Source organism: Centroberyx affinis, unplaced genomic scaffold, assembly GCF_046629955.1.
Source record: "Centroberyx affinis isolate AG114_WGS23_722 - 3 ecotype Tasmania unplaced genomic scaffold, CSIRO-AGI_Caff_v1 ptg001198l_1, whole genome shotgun sequence".
NCBI lineage: Eukaryota > Metazoa > Chordata > Actinopteri > Beryciformes > Berycidae > Centroberyx > Centroberyx affinis.
This window is the reverse complement of record NW_027279720.1, coordinates 739,658-757,016: the sequence shown is the minus strand read 5'-3', so window position 1 is coordinate 757,016 and position 17,359 is coordinate 739,658. Positions and strand designations below refer to the sequence as shown.

General features: G+C 43.1%; 1 protein-coding gene across 1 annotated transcript in view; it reads right to left on the bottom strand.

Annotated features, from left to right (window-relative positions):
- Positions 1 to 17,359, bottom strand: part of pacs2 (phosphofurin acidic cluster sorting protein 2) — a 51,855-nt gene that overhangs the window by 14,829 nt on the left and 19,667 nt on the right. The window contains exons 2-8 of the mRNA XM_071524447.1: positions 6,202 to 6,289; positions 5,830 to 5,919; positions 5,139 to 5,264; positions 2,563 to 2,725; positions 2,186 to 2,259; positions 1,200 to 1,280; positions 63 to 122 (exon numbers count right to left, since the gene is read on the bottom strand). Coding sequence (XP_071380548.1) covers positions 63 to 122; positions 1,200 to 1,280; positions 2,186 to 2,259; positions 2,563 to 2,725; positions 5,139 to 5,264; positions 5,830 to 5,919; positions 6,202 to 6,289 — 682 coding nt within the window. The remainder of the gene's footprint in view (positions 1 to 62; positions 123 to 1,199; positions 1,281 to 2,185; positions 2,260 to 2,562; positions 2,726 to 5,138; positions 5,265 to 5,829; positions 5,920 to 6,201; positions 6,290 to 17,359) is intronic.

Below are 17,359 nucleotides of genomic sequence, written 5' to 3'. Positions count from 1 at the left end.
CTGAATAAATCCTCACTAAAGGCACAGGAAAATCTAATTCCCCGACCGACAGAAATACCCACCTCATCTGATACTCTGAACCGCTTCAGAAGAGCCACCACTCGCTGCTTAAAGTTCTGCTGCTAAAAGAGAGGAGAATAAAAACACAAGCACTCGTCAGTTTGTGAACGGTCTGTGATTTACTGTAGTGCTCTCAGCAATCCAATACGGGGAGAACAGCTACAGCCATGGCTGAGCAGAGGCACCTCCATTTCAGTAATTTTACCGGTGGTAGATACATTTGCAGTGTTGGCTGGATATTGATTCACCCAGTGTGTGCTCATGTAAATCAATAATCAAGCAACATCATGCCTCATCTGCTTTCCGGCACATTCGTCTCCTGCTTCTGCTCGCTGAGCTTCATAATAAGCATAACAGCCATGGGCAAAAAACATATTTAAATGTGACTCATTTGAGCTCATTACTTATTAGGCACCTGATTACCCACAATAATAGGAGCATTACCAACAAAATAAACTAAATGAGGCGGTTATCATAAATTTCCAAATGTTTGAGAAGCATTTTCCACTGCAATGGCTAAATATGTTTCAGCTACGCTTGACTACAAAACAATGCAAATTCATTTGGATGCAGAAAATATTGTAATGCCGATCCCATATACGGCTATATATCTCAGGTGCAGAGTAAAAAAATCAGAGCTGAGCAAAGGAAAATGAACACCTGCACACTCAGTCTTTCTCCCAGTAACCTTGTCTTTACTCTGCACCAGTAAAGTGTCAAGCAAAATTCGGCGTGTTTTCTCTTTAATTTCTTCAAGATGAAGTTGGAAGCAGTACCTGCAAAATAAACTTAAGACAAGCTGCTATTATATATATTTTCAAATATTTGAGAAACATATTCAGCTATCATTGTCGAATTAGATTCAGGTCACAAACCAAGGTGAATGTGGTTGGATGACACACAAAACGGTGTATGCAAATAGTGTGTCCCAAATCAAATTTCCATAGTAAGTCCATACTAAGCTAAGGGAACAACAACAAACAAACTGATATACACACTCTCATAGTTAGAGGTTTATTTCTCATACTACAAAAACTATACACTCATGGTATTATAAGGTGCTTTTGACAGAAGCATACACCAAAAGGCTTTTCTTATACAATAGCTGAATGGGGTCAGATGTCGCTCTGGTGTCTTACTCTGGTGATGGAGGCGGTCCTGACAATCGACCTCCTCTGCTTCTTTGGCTTTCGCACGTCGTACTCGTCATCCTCGAGATCCTGAACACAAGAAAAGCCTAGTTAAATCACAGCCTCCCATAAATAAGAGTCACATGTATAATCTACTATCAACTGTATTGTCTTGCACTATCCCTTTATAATGTATGTGAGGCCCTGTTGTCCTTATACCATGTTGTGTTAGTGTGTATCGAAGGGTTTGGGTACAAAAGGGGTATAAGTGACATTTTGACAGAAAATGAGTGTTGTATATCATTGGAAAGTTCTTGTTGAGCTCTATCTGGTGGTCAGAACACATTTTTAAGAGTAAATAAAATCAAAATAAAGTGGAAAGAAAACCCAAAAGACTCAAGTGAAAACCCTAGATTAAATTTAGTTAGGTTAGGTTTTGGTTTGGCTCTGCTATAAACTATAAAATTAGGAAACTGTCACTTACACCCCTTTCACTCTAAACCCTCGATATGGCAAATCTGTACGCTTATCTTTTTTTTTTTTCCTTCTTTCTTTCTCAAATCTTTTAATTGATTTTGCACCAGTGTTGTAGAAAACAAACAGTGACATATCCAAGATGTATGAGTGAACTAGTTTCTGATTTGACAGACAAGACATATAAGCAATATGCAAGACATATAAACAATAACAAGAACATGAACCAACCCTCAGTTCTATCAAATCTGTACACTTTTAATATGTTTCAGCACCAATGTCACCAATATGAACTCCTGAACTTTTATTATACTTGTGAATGAATTGGTTCTACTTCTGATTTTCTGCAGCACAAACACATACAGTATGTTCCGACCCCAAGCCTGTCGGTGAAGTGCCTTAATGTGAACCAGCCTGCCACAGACCAGGACGGTGTGCAGTCAGTGATGTGCGGTGCCGGGCCTCACAGTGCCCCGCAACAGGCAGTTCGGTTCGCCTCACCAGTTTCCATGCCAACTCACCTGGCCCTGCACGGCGTCATCGCTGGCCTCCTGCTCCGAGGAGAAGCTCTCGTACTCCTCCTCCGAGTAGTTATCTGAGGCAGAGGAGAGGCATTAACCTACTAGCAGGCAGATCAAAAGACACTTCATACATATTTAAGTGCACCTTTTAGATTTGGCGTGCAGCCTGGTTCTAGAACATAGCGTACGGTATTTTATATATATTTATATATATTCACAACGCTCTATGACACTCGAGTTTTATTTCTTTCCTGTGCAATTAGAGAGAAAAAGAGCTGTGTTGAACCCTGTGATCCCTGCTTGTATCGGGTGATTATGAAGGCGTCGCGCTGTTTCAACCTCAGTGAGATGAGGAGCGGTGCGGAGGGAAAGCGTACCGGTGCATTTGATCTTCTGCCCCCCCTGCAGGGCCGCCTCCTCGTGGTCTATCGGCTGACTGGACAAGGAGAAGATCCAGATCTCCGCCACCTTGCCCAGCATGTCTTTCTGGTTGCTGCACAGAGGCAGAACCTGTCCCCCCTCTGTGGGGTGCTGCATCACCTGGGGGGAGGCGGGTGGAGAGAGAGGGAGAGAGGGAGAGAGAGAGAGAGAGAGAGAGAGAGAGAGAGCAGAGAAAACGGATGAAGAAATTATCCACTTCCAGGTGGTTAATTGACTAATTTCTATACTGGGCGAAAAAATTATCAGCTCAGCTCTCAGTTTTTTCTGATTCTTAATACCCAAAGCTCATACATTAAAGAAAAAATCCACCCTAAAACACATAAACACTGTTAAAAAGCAGCTATTGGTGATGTACCAATTTTGTTGTTTGCTTATTCCAGTAGATAACTGGCCAAAGACAATGTGACATCATGTCTAGATGTTTCTAGTGGAGCTACAATTTGGGAGTTTGGGAGCCGAAAACGCTTCAGCGATCTAAAACATCAACAGTAAACATCAGGTTTTGGTGTCAGTCATTCAACAATCACACAGGGAGAAATCCATCGTAGAAAAGGAAGAGCTACCAGTAGCCTCAATACACCATAATGCAGTGGTTCTCAACGTGGGGTCCAGGGACCACCAGGGGTCCTTGAGGGGGTTCCAGGGGGTCACCAGCAAATTGATCAATTGTTAAACTTCAGCATTATGTCATTTACAAGAAGTTAAGACAATTAGAGAATGTAGAAGAATGATTATTTTGATCATAGTTTGACTATTGTCTCTACAATACAGATAGTCACAAATTTATATATATTAAATATATTCTCAGATTTGGGTCTGAGAGCCAAAATCTTATTAAATGGGAGTCCGTGGCCCTAACGTGGACTAAATTAGGGGTCCTTAATATGAAAAAAGTTGAGAATCACTGCCATAATGCAATGCAGCCACAAGACTTTTGAGTTTTGAGTAAGTCATTCTGGGAAATGTGGGAAATCACTAACTGAAGTAGAAGTAGATGAGGCAGTTTGAGGGAAAGTGAGTACAGCAAAAAAACATAAATTACCTTTCACAAAATACTCCTGGAATATAACACTGATGATATTTAACAGTGTTAAGAGTTTCTCAGCATTTTTCCCTGGTTAAATTAAATTTCTTTTCTCCTGGGTCCCTGCTAAATTCCTTGACTTTCCATGACTGTGGCAGAGCTGCTCCATGACCTAGTTTGTCTTCCGCTCATTTCGCGGCATGTCGGCGCCCTGAAGCTTTGCTGAGTGCGCACGCTCTTTTCCTGAAACGCTTCACATTTACACATTTATTCAGTTCCACACATTCACACACCCGGGTGCTGCCCACGATGACACACACACACACACACAGTCTCCCCACTGTTGTGCACTGAACTGGAGCGTTTGAGGTTTAAGTGCCTTGCTCAAGGGCATTTCAGTTAATTTTCCCCCAGATAGATTTTCACAGAACACCGCGGCCCCAAAACCGGGCAGGTCTCTCTGCGCTAGTGGAGTCCTGTGAGGCCCTGTCCTCCTTTTAGCAATTTACACTATATCTTATGCGGTACATCACATCAGAGACCCTTTGTATCCTTCAGCTGAAAAAGCGAGAACTATTTCTTCTTGTGGTTAAGTACAACTCCGTGTTTCAGCTCTTTTTTTTTTTGTCTCCCAGGCGCTGAAATGTTGTTTTTTTCCCCTCTTTCTCTCTCTCTCTTCCTCTCTCAGCTGCTGGGGTGTGACCTTAATAAGCCTCACTGAGCTTTGTCAGCCATATGGGAACTCCACTCGTTCTGCACTGTAAAAATATTCATCACTTGATCTTGTATTCTGTCCTAAAATCTTGCTTTTCTTGAAATAAGAGACATAATCTGCCAATGGGATGAAATTATTTCACGTCTTTCCAATGCGTCTTGAAACGAGGAGCAGTATCTTAAAATAAGGCAGGTCTCTCCACTTGTTTGAAGATGAGAATTGATTGAACCAAGCTGATTTGCTTTAGAAACAAGTGTAATTATCTCACCCTATTGCCATTTTTTCCACTTATTTTAAGAAAAGTAGTATTTTAAGACTGAATACAAGGTTAAATGACTTATTGAGACGGCTGTTTCTTGCAGTGTGTGGTTCAGAGAGCCAGGAGTTACTCTGGGACGGATAGAAACTAACTACTGCCAGACTCCGAACCCCAGGGGAAGATGGAAGAGGACAAAGTCTTCTGACAGACGTCGACCTGCAGCTCCAGCATCCGCCTTTTCCTCATTATATTTTCACACCACCGGTGCTGTCACCAGCCGAGACACCTGTCTGACTTACTGTGATGTACCTGCCTTGAGATTTCAAGCCCAAACAAAAAAAAAGTGCAAAGGAAGGAAGCTACATCGTCTTCTCCTATGAGCAATAGTCTGAATCTGAATTATCCTCCACCACAAACCAGAAATATCACTTTCTGTAAATGTAATGAACGCAACATAAACATAAAGATGCCATTAAGGCACAGTGGTTAGAAATGTGAACATTTTGGATCGTACCTCAGCCATATCAATAGATCCCACTGCGAGGGTCTTGTAGCCCAGGATAGTTCGGTTCTTGTACCTCTTCCGCCTCTGGAGCATGATCTGCAGCTTGTTTCCTTCTCGTTTTAAGAAGTGCGGGTACTGTTTGTGGACGAAAGAGAAAGAAGTGGGGATTTACTCACTCTGGTCACTTTTCCCTACTGGTGAATAATTTAGCTACATATCGCTGTTTCTGGTCAAAAAGTTAAGATTTTGAGGAGTTAAAGTCACAATGAAATGAAAAATGTAATCGTAATATTCACCTATTTAACAATTAATTACAAAATATTTAAAATGTAATTAAACTCTCATATTTTTATGTCAAAATATGAAAAAAACAGTGTATTTCTAGTAGTTACTTCATGGCGTTCACTTCCAATTATAGAAGCAAGACACCATCGAAATGATGTTTTAACTTCAAGATAACAGTACATTTCGTTAAAAACATGCAATAAGTCTGAACAGATGTCACGGCCATAAGGGTCATGAAACTCACTTGACACATAGATGATCATGTAAAACATCACTTCAAGTAAGAAATACATCACTTTTTTTTATCTTTTTTTGCCTGACAGCAGCAAAATCCACCATTTTCTGACACAGTTCTTGAGTTAATATTTGTATATATCTGGTATATACTGTATATACCGCATAGATCTGTTTTTACCTGCAGTGAGAAGGTGAGCGCCAGATCGGTCTCAACAGATCCACTAGGTGGCAGCACTATCTCATGGGACCTCAGGATCCTTTTGGAGCCCTGTGGAAATTGGTCGGTATTTGATTTAATGGGCGCACTTCCCCTCAAAGTACTCTGCATTTCCACAGCTGTTACTCTTAGTCTGCAGCAGGGGTGCAATACATCGATAATTCAGGAGGATAAACACATTTTAATGCATTCCATCTGGGACTGAGATATGCAGGATAGGCGTGCATTGTGGACATTTTGAGATTGTGTGTGTGTGTGAGTGTGTGTGTGTGTGTGTCCATATAGCGGGTTTGTACACGCCCACTCTGTTGTGTGTCAGGTTATTGAGCATACCTGGATTTTAACCGCGATGACCACAGAGATTAGCTCTTTATCAAGCTCTCTCATCACAACCAGCTTCTTCAAAGTCAGACTGCACAATCTAAAGAAACAGACACAGAGAGAGAGAGAGAGAGAGAGAGAGAGAGAGAGACAGACAGATAGACAGACAGAGAGGCAGAGAAGAGGAAACGGGAAGAGAGAAAGGGAGAGGGAAAGAATTATTAACGCCGCTGGAACTGAATATGTTTAATATTGGCAAACAGATGACTCACTCAGAATAAGCAAGTCCATGTATTTAACAGGCCATGCTAAACTGTTTACAGTTAAGCAAAACACATACGGTGTGAATCAGCAGAGACGACACAGCAGCACCGATGTCTTCCTCTGACATTCAACAGAAGCGTAATGACTCAACGCCGGTCGAATATTTTGACCGTTAATCATGACCCTTCGCAGGATTTCAGAGACATTTTACATTTGAGGTGTTCAGCTGATGCTCTCACTCACTGAGTCTGAGTTCAGTGTCTTGCTCAGGACACATGATGACACACCTGTGACCTTTCAGTTACGAGGCAGCCAATGGGACAATCTGCTGCCAAGGTGAATCACCCTGACCCGTTCTGTATCATTTTTTCCTCAGTGAAACCATAACACTGGGGCTGGATGGAGGAGGAACTGGCTATAAAACACACAAACTTTTTAAAAAAAAAAATCCTTGATGCTAACCGAGGGCGTCGCGGCAGGCTGGGCTAAATCCTCTTTCCCCTTGCCTTCACTTTGTCTGTCCTGGCCAGAAGACGGAGCGCTGCCAGCGGAGCAGAATGGTGACACTGAAGCGGATGGTGGCGGGGCAGCCATGGCTTTGTGGGGGCGGCATTGTTAAGGCAAGGGGGGGGGACAGGGTTTAACAAGCCTGTCACGATTTTTTGAGACACTTCCTCACGAGAAGAAAGGGGAAAAAAAAAACTTTTTAAAGGAGCTTTTCTTTTGAGGTACTCTTTGGTTCCTTTCACTAAATCATCCAGAATAGCTGCTCAGGACAAGCTGGCTGCTCGTACTCTGAAGGCCTATTCTAGCCCACCATTTGTCATCCAGCTTCCCTTTTCTACAGCAGTGTTAAACAGCGTTATTGTGCTGGTCATTAGAATGACATCATTTCTAAATTATGCCGGGGAATAATAATAGGGCACAGAATGTTGTTCAGCAGCGGTGATGGCTATTCAGCACGAGTGATGGTTTGTTTTCACACAGAGAGGGAAAGATGTGGGTCAAAGCTGCCGTGAGTGACAGAGGAGAGAGATGTACTGCGAGTTACGGGAGTGGAGGAACCCCGGGGAGACGACACAGGAGTCCAGTAACCATATCCACTGTCAGGTAGCTGGGACCGGCTATAAAGACTGAGAGGTTGACCTTGGATGTCATCTAACGCCGCTCCAATTCCCACTATTTTGAGAACAGGAAGCAAAAGCGCTGATGGATAGGTGAGGCCGCCCAAGCGAAAAGAAAACAGCGGAGCTCCGGTCGGCCTTGATCCGAGGCTTTTCGAACCCACGCGCTTTTTTTTTTTTGCTGAGTGACATAACTATAACGCCGGGGCCTCTGCGGCGGAGGGCCATCAATCAGCCACGAGAGAAAGGAAAACATCAGGGAGAGAGAGAGAGAGAGAGAGGAGAGCGATGACAATGGCAGGCTTGAAGAAGCTGCAGCAGGCTGAATGAAGACCTTTCTCTCTCCTTGAGCGGAGCACGGTTCGAGAAATCCCAAGCACAATGGACACAAGCCAATGAAGGGTCGCATTGTCTTCGCCCTGCAGACAATACCCAGCATTCTTGCACTGCTGTTTTGTATTCTTACCCCGCTTGCATTGGTTCCAAGCCCACAGCACCATCTATTCCAGTTATGTAAGGTGGCTGGTTGTTGGTCCCCGTAGGCAGATAACACCGCCAAATTATATCTGCCACCCAGACCACTTTGCTAAAAAGTCACATTTGGTCTGGGGTTTTAGATGCGATATTTAGCTTTTTTATCCCTCACAATGGGTTTAGAGTACAGTGCGTACTCCGGGGGCTAATCTGCTCAAAGGAACAGCGCTGAAATGTTCTAATGAAACACTACTTCATTTTGTAAGAGGATCTGCGCTGACCCATTTCTCCCAGAATGCCCTTACACGAACACACCCAGCAAGCAACCACAACCCACTGCTGCATGGTTGTGGCATAAAACGTCTTAACTAGCAGAGCCCGGTGGATCTTCAGTATGTTGAGTATGCAGCTCGGTCGCCAACAGAAGACAATAGCGAGTGGAGCCTGGACCTCCTCACTGTTCCCACTCCCTGTTCCCTCTTTGATAACACAAAGAATGATTATCACTGGAACAATGCGGCCGAGTCCTGAGGTTTCACTCAACAGCTGCTGCCCTTTTCGCTTCGTTCTGAACTTCCAGGGCACACTCGTTGCCACCAGCTAATGCATGCGTGCACTGAACATGCACACACGCAAAACACACACACTCATATACACAGCAAAGCGCACAGCTGCTGCTTTGGCACAGCAGCAGAGCAACATTTCCCCCGTTCCCCCCTCTGCGGTCCCGGTGGGACTCTTGTCTCTGTCCCGGTCTGCTGATACAGACTGCCTGCTGCCTGCAGGGTGGCCGCGCCAAATCCAGACCCAGCTACAGCTACAGCCACAGAGCACAGCTCAGCACAGATGCTCTGGCAAAGGCTGAGGGGGAAGACGGGCGGGCAAGAGTCAGCGGATGCTGTGATAGCAGAATCACAGTCACTTCATTTGCCAAGAACAATAAATGTACTGCAATTTGTTTTGGTGTCACTGGTGCAAAGACATGCAAAGACCCAAAATACGTTAATACATACTGACACACACAGTACAGGGGACACCAGGACCCAGGCTGGGTACCGGCAGTCGGTGCCAAGTCATGTCAGTTCTACCGAAATATGTTAAAACATTCAGTGCCAAAGTTTGATACTATAAAAACTAGGGCTGGGCGATAATTCAATATTATCGTTTATTGTCTTTCAGTGGAATCATATCATGATGATATGAAGATATTTTAATATCGTGACACACATTTCTGCTGTCTAAATTGATGCTGACAAGCAAATTTTACTTAAAAACTCTCATAAAATGAGGTATGGTAGGAATATTATTTGAATATTTCTGTTTTGTTTGACATCACACCTAACATTACCATTCGGTTCAATGAGATGAACATTAATTTAATTTTTTTAAATTTTTTTAATTAATTTTGCACACATGAACCATATCGTGATATATATTGATATCGAGAAAAATCCTTATGATTATTGTGATTTCAACCATATCGCCCAGCCCTATTAAAAACCCCATGAAACAGCATCTTTACTTCCTTGATTTGATGTATTTCTTGGTGAAACAGGATGTTGGGCGGGACATAACGCAGCAAGAGATCATTCAAAAATGTAAACCAATGGAATATCAGTCAGGGAGAGAAAGAATTTTTGTTTACGCCTACTGGTCCAGCATGGAGTTACAATTAAAGATACTCTGTTTTCCGGGAAAGTAGCAGTAATGGGGTGTTCATTTCGTGGGGACACCTATGGTTAATCTTAACTTGCCTTTCATCCATTCACCACACCTGTTCTGAAACCCTGAAGTGATTGCTGATTGGCTCAAAGGTCTACGCATCACACTGACAGCGGGAAATATTTGTGACAAGAAAATAACAGTCCAGCAACACATCAAACCTGATGAATCTGAGGCAAGACAGCTGTACTTTATTTTACATAAATGCATAGAAAATGTACTAGTCGAAATGAGAAGTATTACATATTTCAAATCTAAGCTATTAAACAGTATTTACTACTATTTAAATAGTTTTAATAGTTACAATAAGGTCTTGAATCTGATTTTCTTTTATATTTTAAGATTGCACTTAGAACAAATACATATTTTCTCCATAGGGGCTTGTTTTATACTGTTAAAGTGGAGAAGAAAAATAAATATATAAAAATGTCACACTTAAAATCATATGACAATCATAAAAATGTAGGTTATTCCGTTATATAATAAGCTTTTATTCAACATATGTATAAAAAAAAAGTATGTTTTGGTACTGGTGTTGAATTCAAAGTACAGATATCAAATGATACCCAACAGGACCTCACATTCAGTGCGAGGGAACGGTACAAGAGGTGTGTGTGTGTGTGTGTGTGTGTGTGTGTGTGTGTGTGTGTGTGGCGGTGGAAGAGCATAACCATCCCAGGTTCAGTTTCAACCCCTGGATTTGCTGCTTCCCTTAATAGTGAGAGACTGGCAACCGGACACTGGGAGTCCTGCTGCATGGCGCAGGCTGCGTCCCTAATGAGATTTCCATACTTCACACGGCCACTTCCTGCTCTTCTCCTGGCCTCCACTTCACCCACACACACAAACACACACACACACACACATACACACACACACACAGGCACTTAAAATAGATATTAGGATCCAATGTAAGAATTGAGTTAATAGCGTATCGGGTATCTTGAGGAGCCTTAAGGTTTCCATTTGATTCCCTACTGGACATTGTGTATTCCACCTTCAGACAGACGAATGCATTAACATATGTAACTGAATCTTTGGTGTGCATCTGCGGTGAAAGAGGTCAGTCTACATCACTGTTGTCAGGTGAAGTTCTCCTAAGCTTCAATGTTTTTACTTGTTATTGAGGGATTACATGGTCTTCTATGGGGTGATAACATTTTAAGACCCTTGAGGTTATGAAACCCTTTCAAAAACCTGTTGCAAAATTTGAAAAATGCATGGGCGTTAAGCTAAAAAAAAAAAAAAAAAAAAGCAAGAAGAGGCCACTTTTCTGAATTCCTGAAAAGTGGACAAACAGGTGACACAAGGTTTTTACCCGACAGCAGCGATATGTAGCCTTTGCACAGATTGAGCCCGAGGCTTAGATCAAAGAGCACAGGATAAACTAGAGGATTTACCATTTGATATCCCTGCATTCCTTTTTATTATATGTTACAGCCAAGCTTGGCCTCAACTGGATTCCATGCCGGAGTTCAAAGGGCCATAAAAAGGTGTTATTTAAAATCCCCAGCGCGCAACAACTTGATGAAACATCAAAAAATTTAATTACAGCACAGTCTCTCCAGGGTGTGTGAGGGTTTGGGGGGTCAATGCAGTTTCGATTCAGTCAAAATGTACCATGAAATTCGACGGTAAAAAGCACAGCGTTCTTTCTCAAACGTTTCATTTTATGTCATTCCACATAGGAAACAGTATGTCAGTCTTTTTTTTGAAGGAGAAAGGACTTTCAATTTCTGGACTTCCGCAAGAGAATCCACTTTCTGAATCTGCTGAATTGAAATTGGATTGAGGCCAGCCTTGCTCTGTACAGCAGCACTTCAGGGCCGAGCAGAAAGAAGAAAATCACTTCAGTCCGCTGCAGAGCGCTGTAGTCCAGACTCTCATGACCTCCATCACTCTCCTCCTCCTTGTATAAACCTCTGTCTGGCTGCCTTGGCACAGCGGACTGAATCGTATTATAACACCCGCTTTCTGCAGGCGGCAAAGTCACTGTGATTCTCCTGTCCTAAATCTGAACATGGGAGAGGAGAGGAGAGGAGAGGAGAGGAGGGGAGAGGGAGAGGGAGAGGAGAGGAGAGGAGAGGAGAGAGGAAAGGAGAGGAGACAAAAGAAGAGAAAAGAGAAGAGAAAAGAAGAGAAGAGAGAGAAGAGAAGAGGAGAGGAGAGGGGAGGAGACAAAAGAAGAGAAGAGAAAAGAGAAGAGAAAAGAAAAGAAGAGAGAGAAGAGAAGAGGAGAGGGGAGGAGACAAAAGAAGAGAAGAGAAAAGAAGAGAAGAGAACAGAAGAGAAGAGAAGAGGAGAGGAGGAGAGGAGAGGAGGAGAGGAGAGGAGTGGAGAGGAGAGAGGAGATGAAAGGAGAGAAGAGAAGAGAAGAGAAGAGAAGAGAAGAGAAGAGAAGAGAAGAGAAGAGAAGAGAAGAGAAGAGAAGAGAAGAGGAGAGGAGAGGACAAGAGGAGAATGAAGGAAAGGGAAGGAAAGGAAATATGGAAGGGAGGAGAAGAGAACAGAAGGGAAGGGAACGGAGGGAAAGGAAGGAAAAGAAAGAAAATGAAGGGAAATGGAAGAAAGGGAAGGCAAAAGAAATGAAGGAAAATTAAGGAAAGGAAAGGAAAGACAAGGAAAGGAAAGGAAAGGAGAGGGAGCAGAGACTTTGGAATAACACAGTGAAGCAGGCGGACACACACTCCCTCTAATCTGACAGCTGGAGCAGCATCAGAATCACTTTATTTTACCAAGTAGAACAAATGTAGGGAAATTTGTCTTGGTGACACTGAAGCAGAAAGCCTCACAGCATGCACTGACCTAGCTATGAGGACAAGAGCACCTCAAACACACCGCAAAGGGACAGCGCAAGACTATGAATAGTATACATATATTCCCATATACACTCACCGAGCACTTTATTAGGAACACCTGTACACCTGCTTAATCATGCAATTATCCAGTCAGCCAATCATGTGGCAGCAGTGCAATGCATAAGATCATGCAGATACAGGTCAGCAGCTTCAGTTCATGTTCATATCAAGCATCAGAATGGGGGGAAAAAATGTGATCTCAGTGACTTTGACATGGTTGTTGGTGCCAGACGGGCTGGTTTGATCTCCTGGGATTTTCACACACAGCAGTCTCTAGAGTTTACACAGAATGGTGCGAAAAACAAAAAAAAAAACATCCAGTGAGCGGCGGTTCTGCGGATGGAAACTCCTTGTTGATGAGAGAGGTCAGAGGAGAACGGCCAGACTGGTTGGAGCTGACAGAAAGGCTTCAGTAACTCAGATAACCTCTTTATAACTGTGGAGAGCAGAAAAGCATCCCAGAATGCAACACAGCGAACCTTGAGGCGGATGGCACTTTGGTAGCCGGTTGACATTGAGCTGAAAGCTGATACCTACCCAGTATATAAGTAAGATGTTCCTAATAAAGTGCTCGGTGAGTGTATTTATATACAGTATATGTGTGTACTGTATACACTCTACATGTATACAGCTTTCCATAGTTGTGTACATTCCAGATGTACGCAAGGAACTAATGCACTGTAACACACAAACACAGGCACACACACTGGGAAAGCAAATGTTTTAAAGGTATACACAACCCTATATATTTGCATTCAGAACTAGGTGGGATGCAATAATGTAGTCAAATCAGAATGAAAAAAACAGGCCTACTATTTGAATTTCTTTTTCTGTTGTTGTTGTTTTGTGTTTGTTTTCATGGCCTCAGTCCCAGGCATCGACAGACAGCCTGACGTCTTTTTTTTGCTTTGTTTGCGTGCAGATCAGCAATTATAGTGATTACAATGCGATTAAAGCAGTGATGTCAGGCAGAGCCCACGAAAACACCATACTCTGATTGCATTAATGCGATTATGCTATTAGGCAACGCAAGGATAATCGCAGTAACATATGTGGAGCGCTCCAATTTTATTCGCATTATTAGGACATGGTTACACTTTAGTCGCATTTCTTGAACTGTGGTCAAGTTGTGCATGAACCCAGCTCATCGTGTTCTCGGGAGTCGTGAGTCAACACTTTTGAAGTTTGGAAGAGACGGAAGTTTATGTTACGTGTGTTGCAAGACATGGTTTAGACAGGTGTAAACAACGTGATGATGACATTTTTTAAGGCAGAAAAACATTAAGGAGAACGGATTTGTCAGAGCAGGACAAGTTTGCGAGACTACAGAGCTGAAAAGCAAAACTCCAGACCAGTGGCTCTAACCCATACAGACACCCTCAGTTTAACTCTTAATGAAATTCAATTCATTTTTTAGCAATAAACACTCTTGATTCCCACAATTCTCTCTGGATACACGAAATGACTACTTCACTCATGCAAACGAGATTATAATGGGGCGTTGTCAATTATAGAACAATTAACTAAATTAACTAAACAGCTTTATTAAATTATTGCTTACTCACAGCAATGGAAAATTGTGACAGTATTGTTTGCATGTAAACATAGCCAACAATACTGACAAGCAAAGGAAGGAAGGATATACACACTCATACCTGGGAAATGCCCAGTATAACCACATTCTTCCACTGAACAGCTCTACTGGGACAGTCGGAGGGGGGGTGTTCAGAGTCTTCATCAGCTTTGACAGAAGTTGTAGAAGAGAGTGTTACGCAATCATCTTCCCCCCCCCTCTCTCCCTGGATTTTCCCGGCTCATCCAGGGATTCACACCGGCGACCTTCGGGTCACAACAAGCCCCCTCTCTCTCTCTCACTCTCTCACTCTCTCTCTCTCTCTCTCTCTCTCTCTCACACTCTCTCACTCTCTCTCTCACACACTCTTTCAGGTTACCGCTCCTTGATCACTCCAGGCAGGCTGAGTCAAGCTCAAACCAAGAAGTAAGTGGAGAGGATCTCATTACCGCTCATATTTGAAACATGAGAGCGGCTTTAAATCGACAGATGCTGCACATAAAACACTCACACACACACACACACACACACACACACACACATATACATACACGAACACAGGACTGATGGGAAATAGCCTTTGGGTTATGTTGAAACCGAACGAGCGCAAATTGACCGCTGACAGTCTGGGAAAGCATTGCTGATGCCGTTTAATTCAAACATTATTGGTTTGCTGCTCACACATCGCATGGATTTCTACGGTTGCCATGGAAATTATTTTTTTCTCCTCCATCTCTCTGATGTAGGTTAACAGTCAACCGTCAGTCGTGAATAAAGTAGAACGCAGTCAGACGCTGAGTGTGTGTGTCTGAGTGTGTGTGTGAGTGGCTGACACAGAAACAGAAAGTGCCTGTCTCTTTGTGTATTTATGATGCCTAGTAAGTGTCTGTGTGTGTGTGTTTTTTAGTGTGTGTGTGCATGTGTGTGTCTTTGCATGCATGTGTGTGAGTGACCGCACATGCATTTGACAAACAGAGCTATTGCAACAGAGCACATTCATTAATATGAGGGATCTGTTGGGTGGGTCTATCCATCTGTCTGAATGTAATTAAGTGCGGTAGCGAATATCATCGTCACCACGCTAGCTATGTCTCCCCGTCCCGGCCTGACTCCGCCTCTGATGCAGCTCAGATTTTTATTTTTTTTATTCTATTTCCCAGTGCGTGGATGTTGTGCGTCGGAGAGCGGAGGTGACCTACATTCTCACCTCTCCAGGGGCTTTGGAAAACCCACATCCCTCAGTCTGTCCCTCTGTCTCACAGTCTGGCAATCCCGCCCGCCCGCTCTACAAATCAGTCTGTCCTCATGCGAGCCGTTTCTTTCTCGCTTTGTGACTCACACAACTCGCAGGAAAAGGAGAAGGAAATTCGAAAACAATTCTTCAGAGACGCTCAGAAACAGCTGCTCGGTTACAGAGAGTCGAGTGTATTTTGAGAGATGCCATTGTTTGATTGACAAAAGGGAAACTTCACTACAGGAAGACAGAGACTTCAGTCGCCTGCCAGTGAATGAGCAAGGTGACATGGGAGATGGGAAAATGGTGCAGGGACCCGGGGAACAAAAATACGACCAATCATATATAAACACTCTGTGAAGACATTAATCTGTGTTGCAGATTGGAGTTTTAGTAACACTAACATTTCCCAGAGGCAGAGCTGAGGTTGAGTTAAAGCTAAGTGGGCGGAGCTAAACAGCCAACAGATTTTTCGGCGTGCAAGTTAGCTAACTGGCAAACTTGAACGGCAAAGAAGAAACTCTAATTAAAATATAAATAAAAAAACATAAATGGAAATTACTTCTTTTTCATTCATTCATGACCATGGACTTCATGATGTTGAAGGTCAGCAGCTAGCTAACTAGCTAACCTAGATAGCTATAGGCTAGTTTGGCTAGTTTGAACTCAGAGGGTCAGCTAGGCTAACTAGCTAATCTAGCTAACTTAGATAGATTGAATTTTTTTCAATTAGTATCAAGAGTGCTAGCCTTCATAATATTAGCTTCCTTCTCTCTTACCTTGTCTTTTTCACTGGACTTCAGTCTAACGAAAAACTGTAGTTCTTTGGCTCCGCCCACTGGGGTTGAACTCAACCAATGAGATTATTTCTGCCTCCAGGGCAGCTCTGCCTCTGAGAAATGCATGCAGCTATAACAAAAACTTAACGCTGCATGTCAGTTTACTTTCTCTTTGACCCTTGCACTCCTACTGGTTACTTGTAATACTTAGAGGAAATTTAAGTTTACCCTGCTGTTACACTCAATATAAGTATTTCTGGTTAAAGTTAAGTGCTAAATGCGTAAAATGTAAAATATGATAAATGTACTGCTAACTCCTAAACTAGATCTCCTGCTGCCAAAGTAGGCTACCCATACATAGGCGTTCATCTCTCTGACAGGCTACACCATAACTTCAAACCTCCTCCTCTTCATGCACTTAATTTTGCTTCTAATCATAGAGTGGCCTAGTAGTTAAAGAGACCATCCCAAACATTAAGGTCACAGGTTCAATCCCTGCAGCAGCCAACAGCCATGTGTCCTATCAAAGTATCCTAAGGCGAGACACTGAACCCATATCTGCTCACATAAGAGAGTCAGCAAAATGCCTAAAATGTAATTATTACCTTCCAAAAAGAAAAAAAATAAAACCTCTATTATTTTCTAATTCTCTGTGTTGTATTCCCCACACTTGTTCTTTACTAGCCTGCATGCAATTACAGACTTCCTAAACGCTGACTTTCCCTCTCCTGCCCTTGTAAGTCGTTCCGGAAGAGTGCGTCAGCTAAACGCCCGAGATGTGATTGTAATTGCCTGCTTGTTTATCTTTCCATCAAAGCGCGCAACCTGTGGTACACATCTGTTTACTCTCCCCCGATGACGAGACACAACCTTCTCCGTCTCCTCACCCTTTTTAAAAGCTAAATGAAATTTGCTGAGAAAACATCTTCCACCTGCCACACAGGGCGAGGACAGGCGGCGGGCTGATTGGAGGGGCCACTGTCACTATGGCAACTGGTGGATACACATAAGGCGGCGCACTGTTCCGTGTGATATACATGTAAATACTGACAGGCGATCGTTTTTGCATGCTGTGACATCAAAGAGAGGGAGAGAAAGAGGAGGAGGAGGAGGGAGGGAGGGGAGAAGAGCAGCGGTCGCAT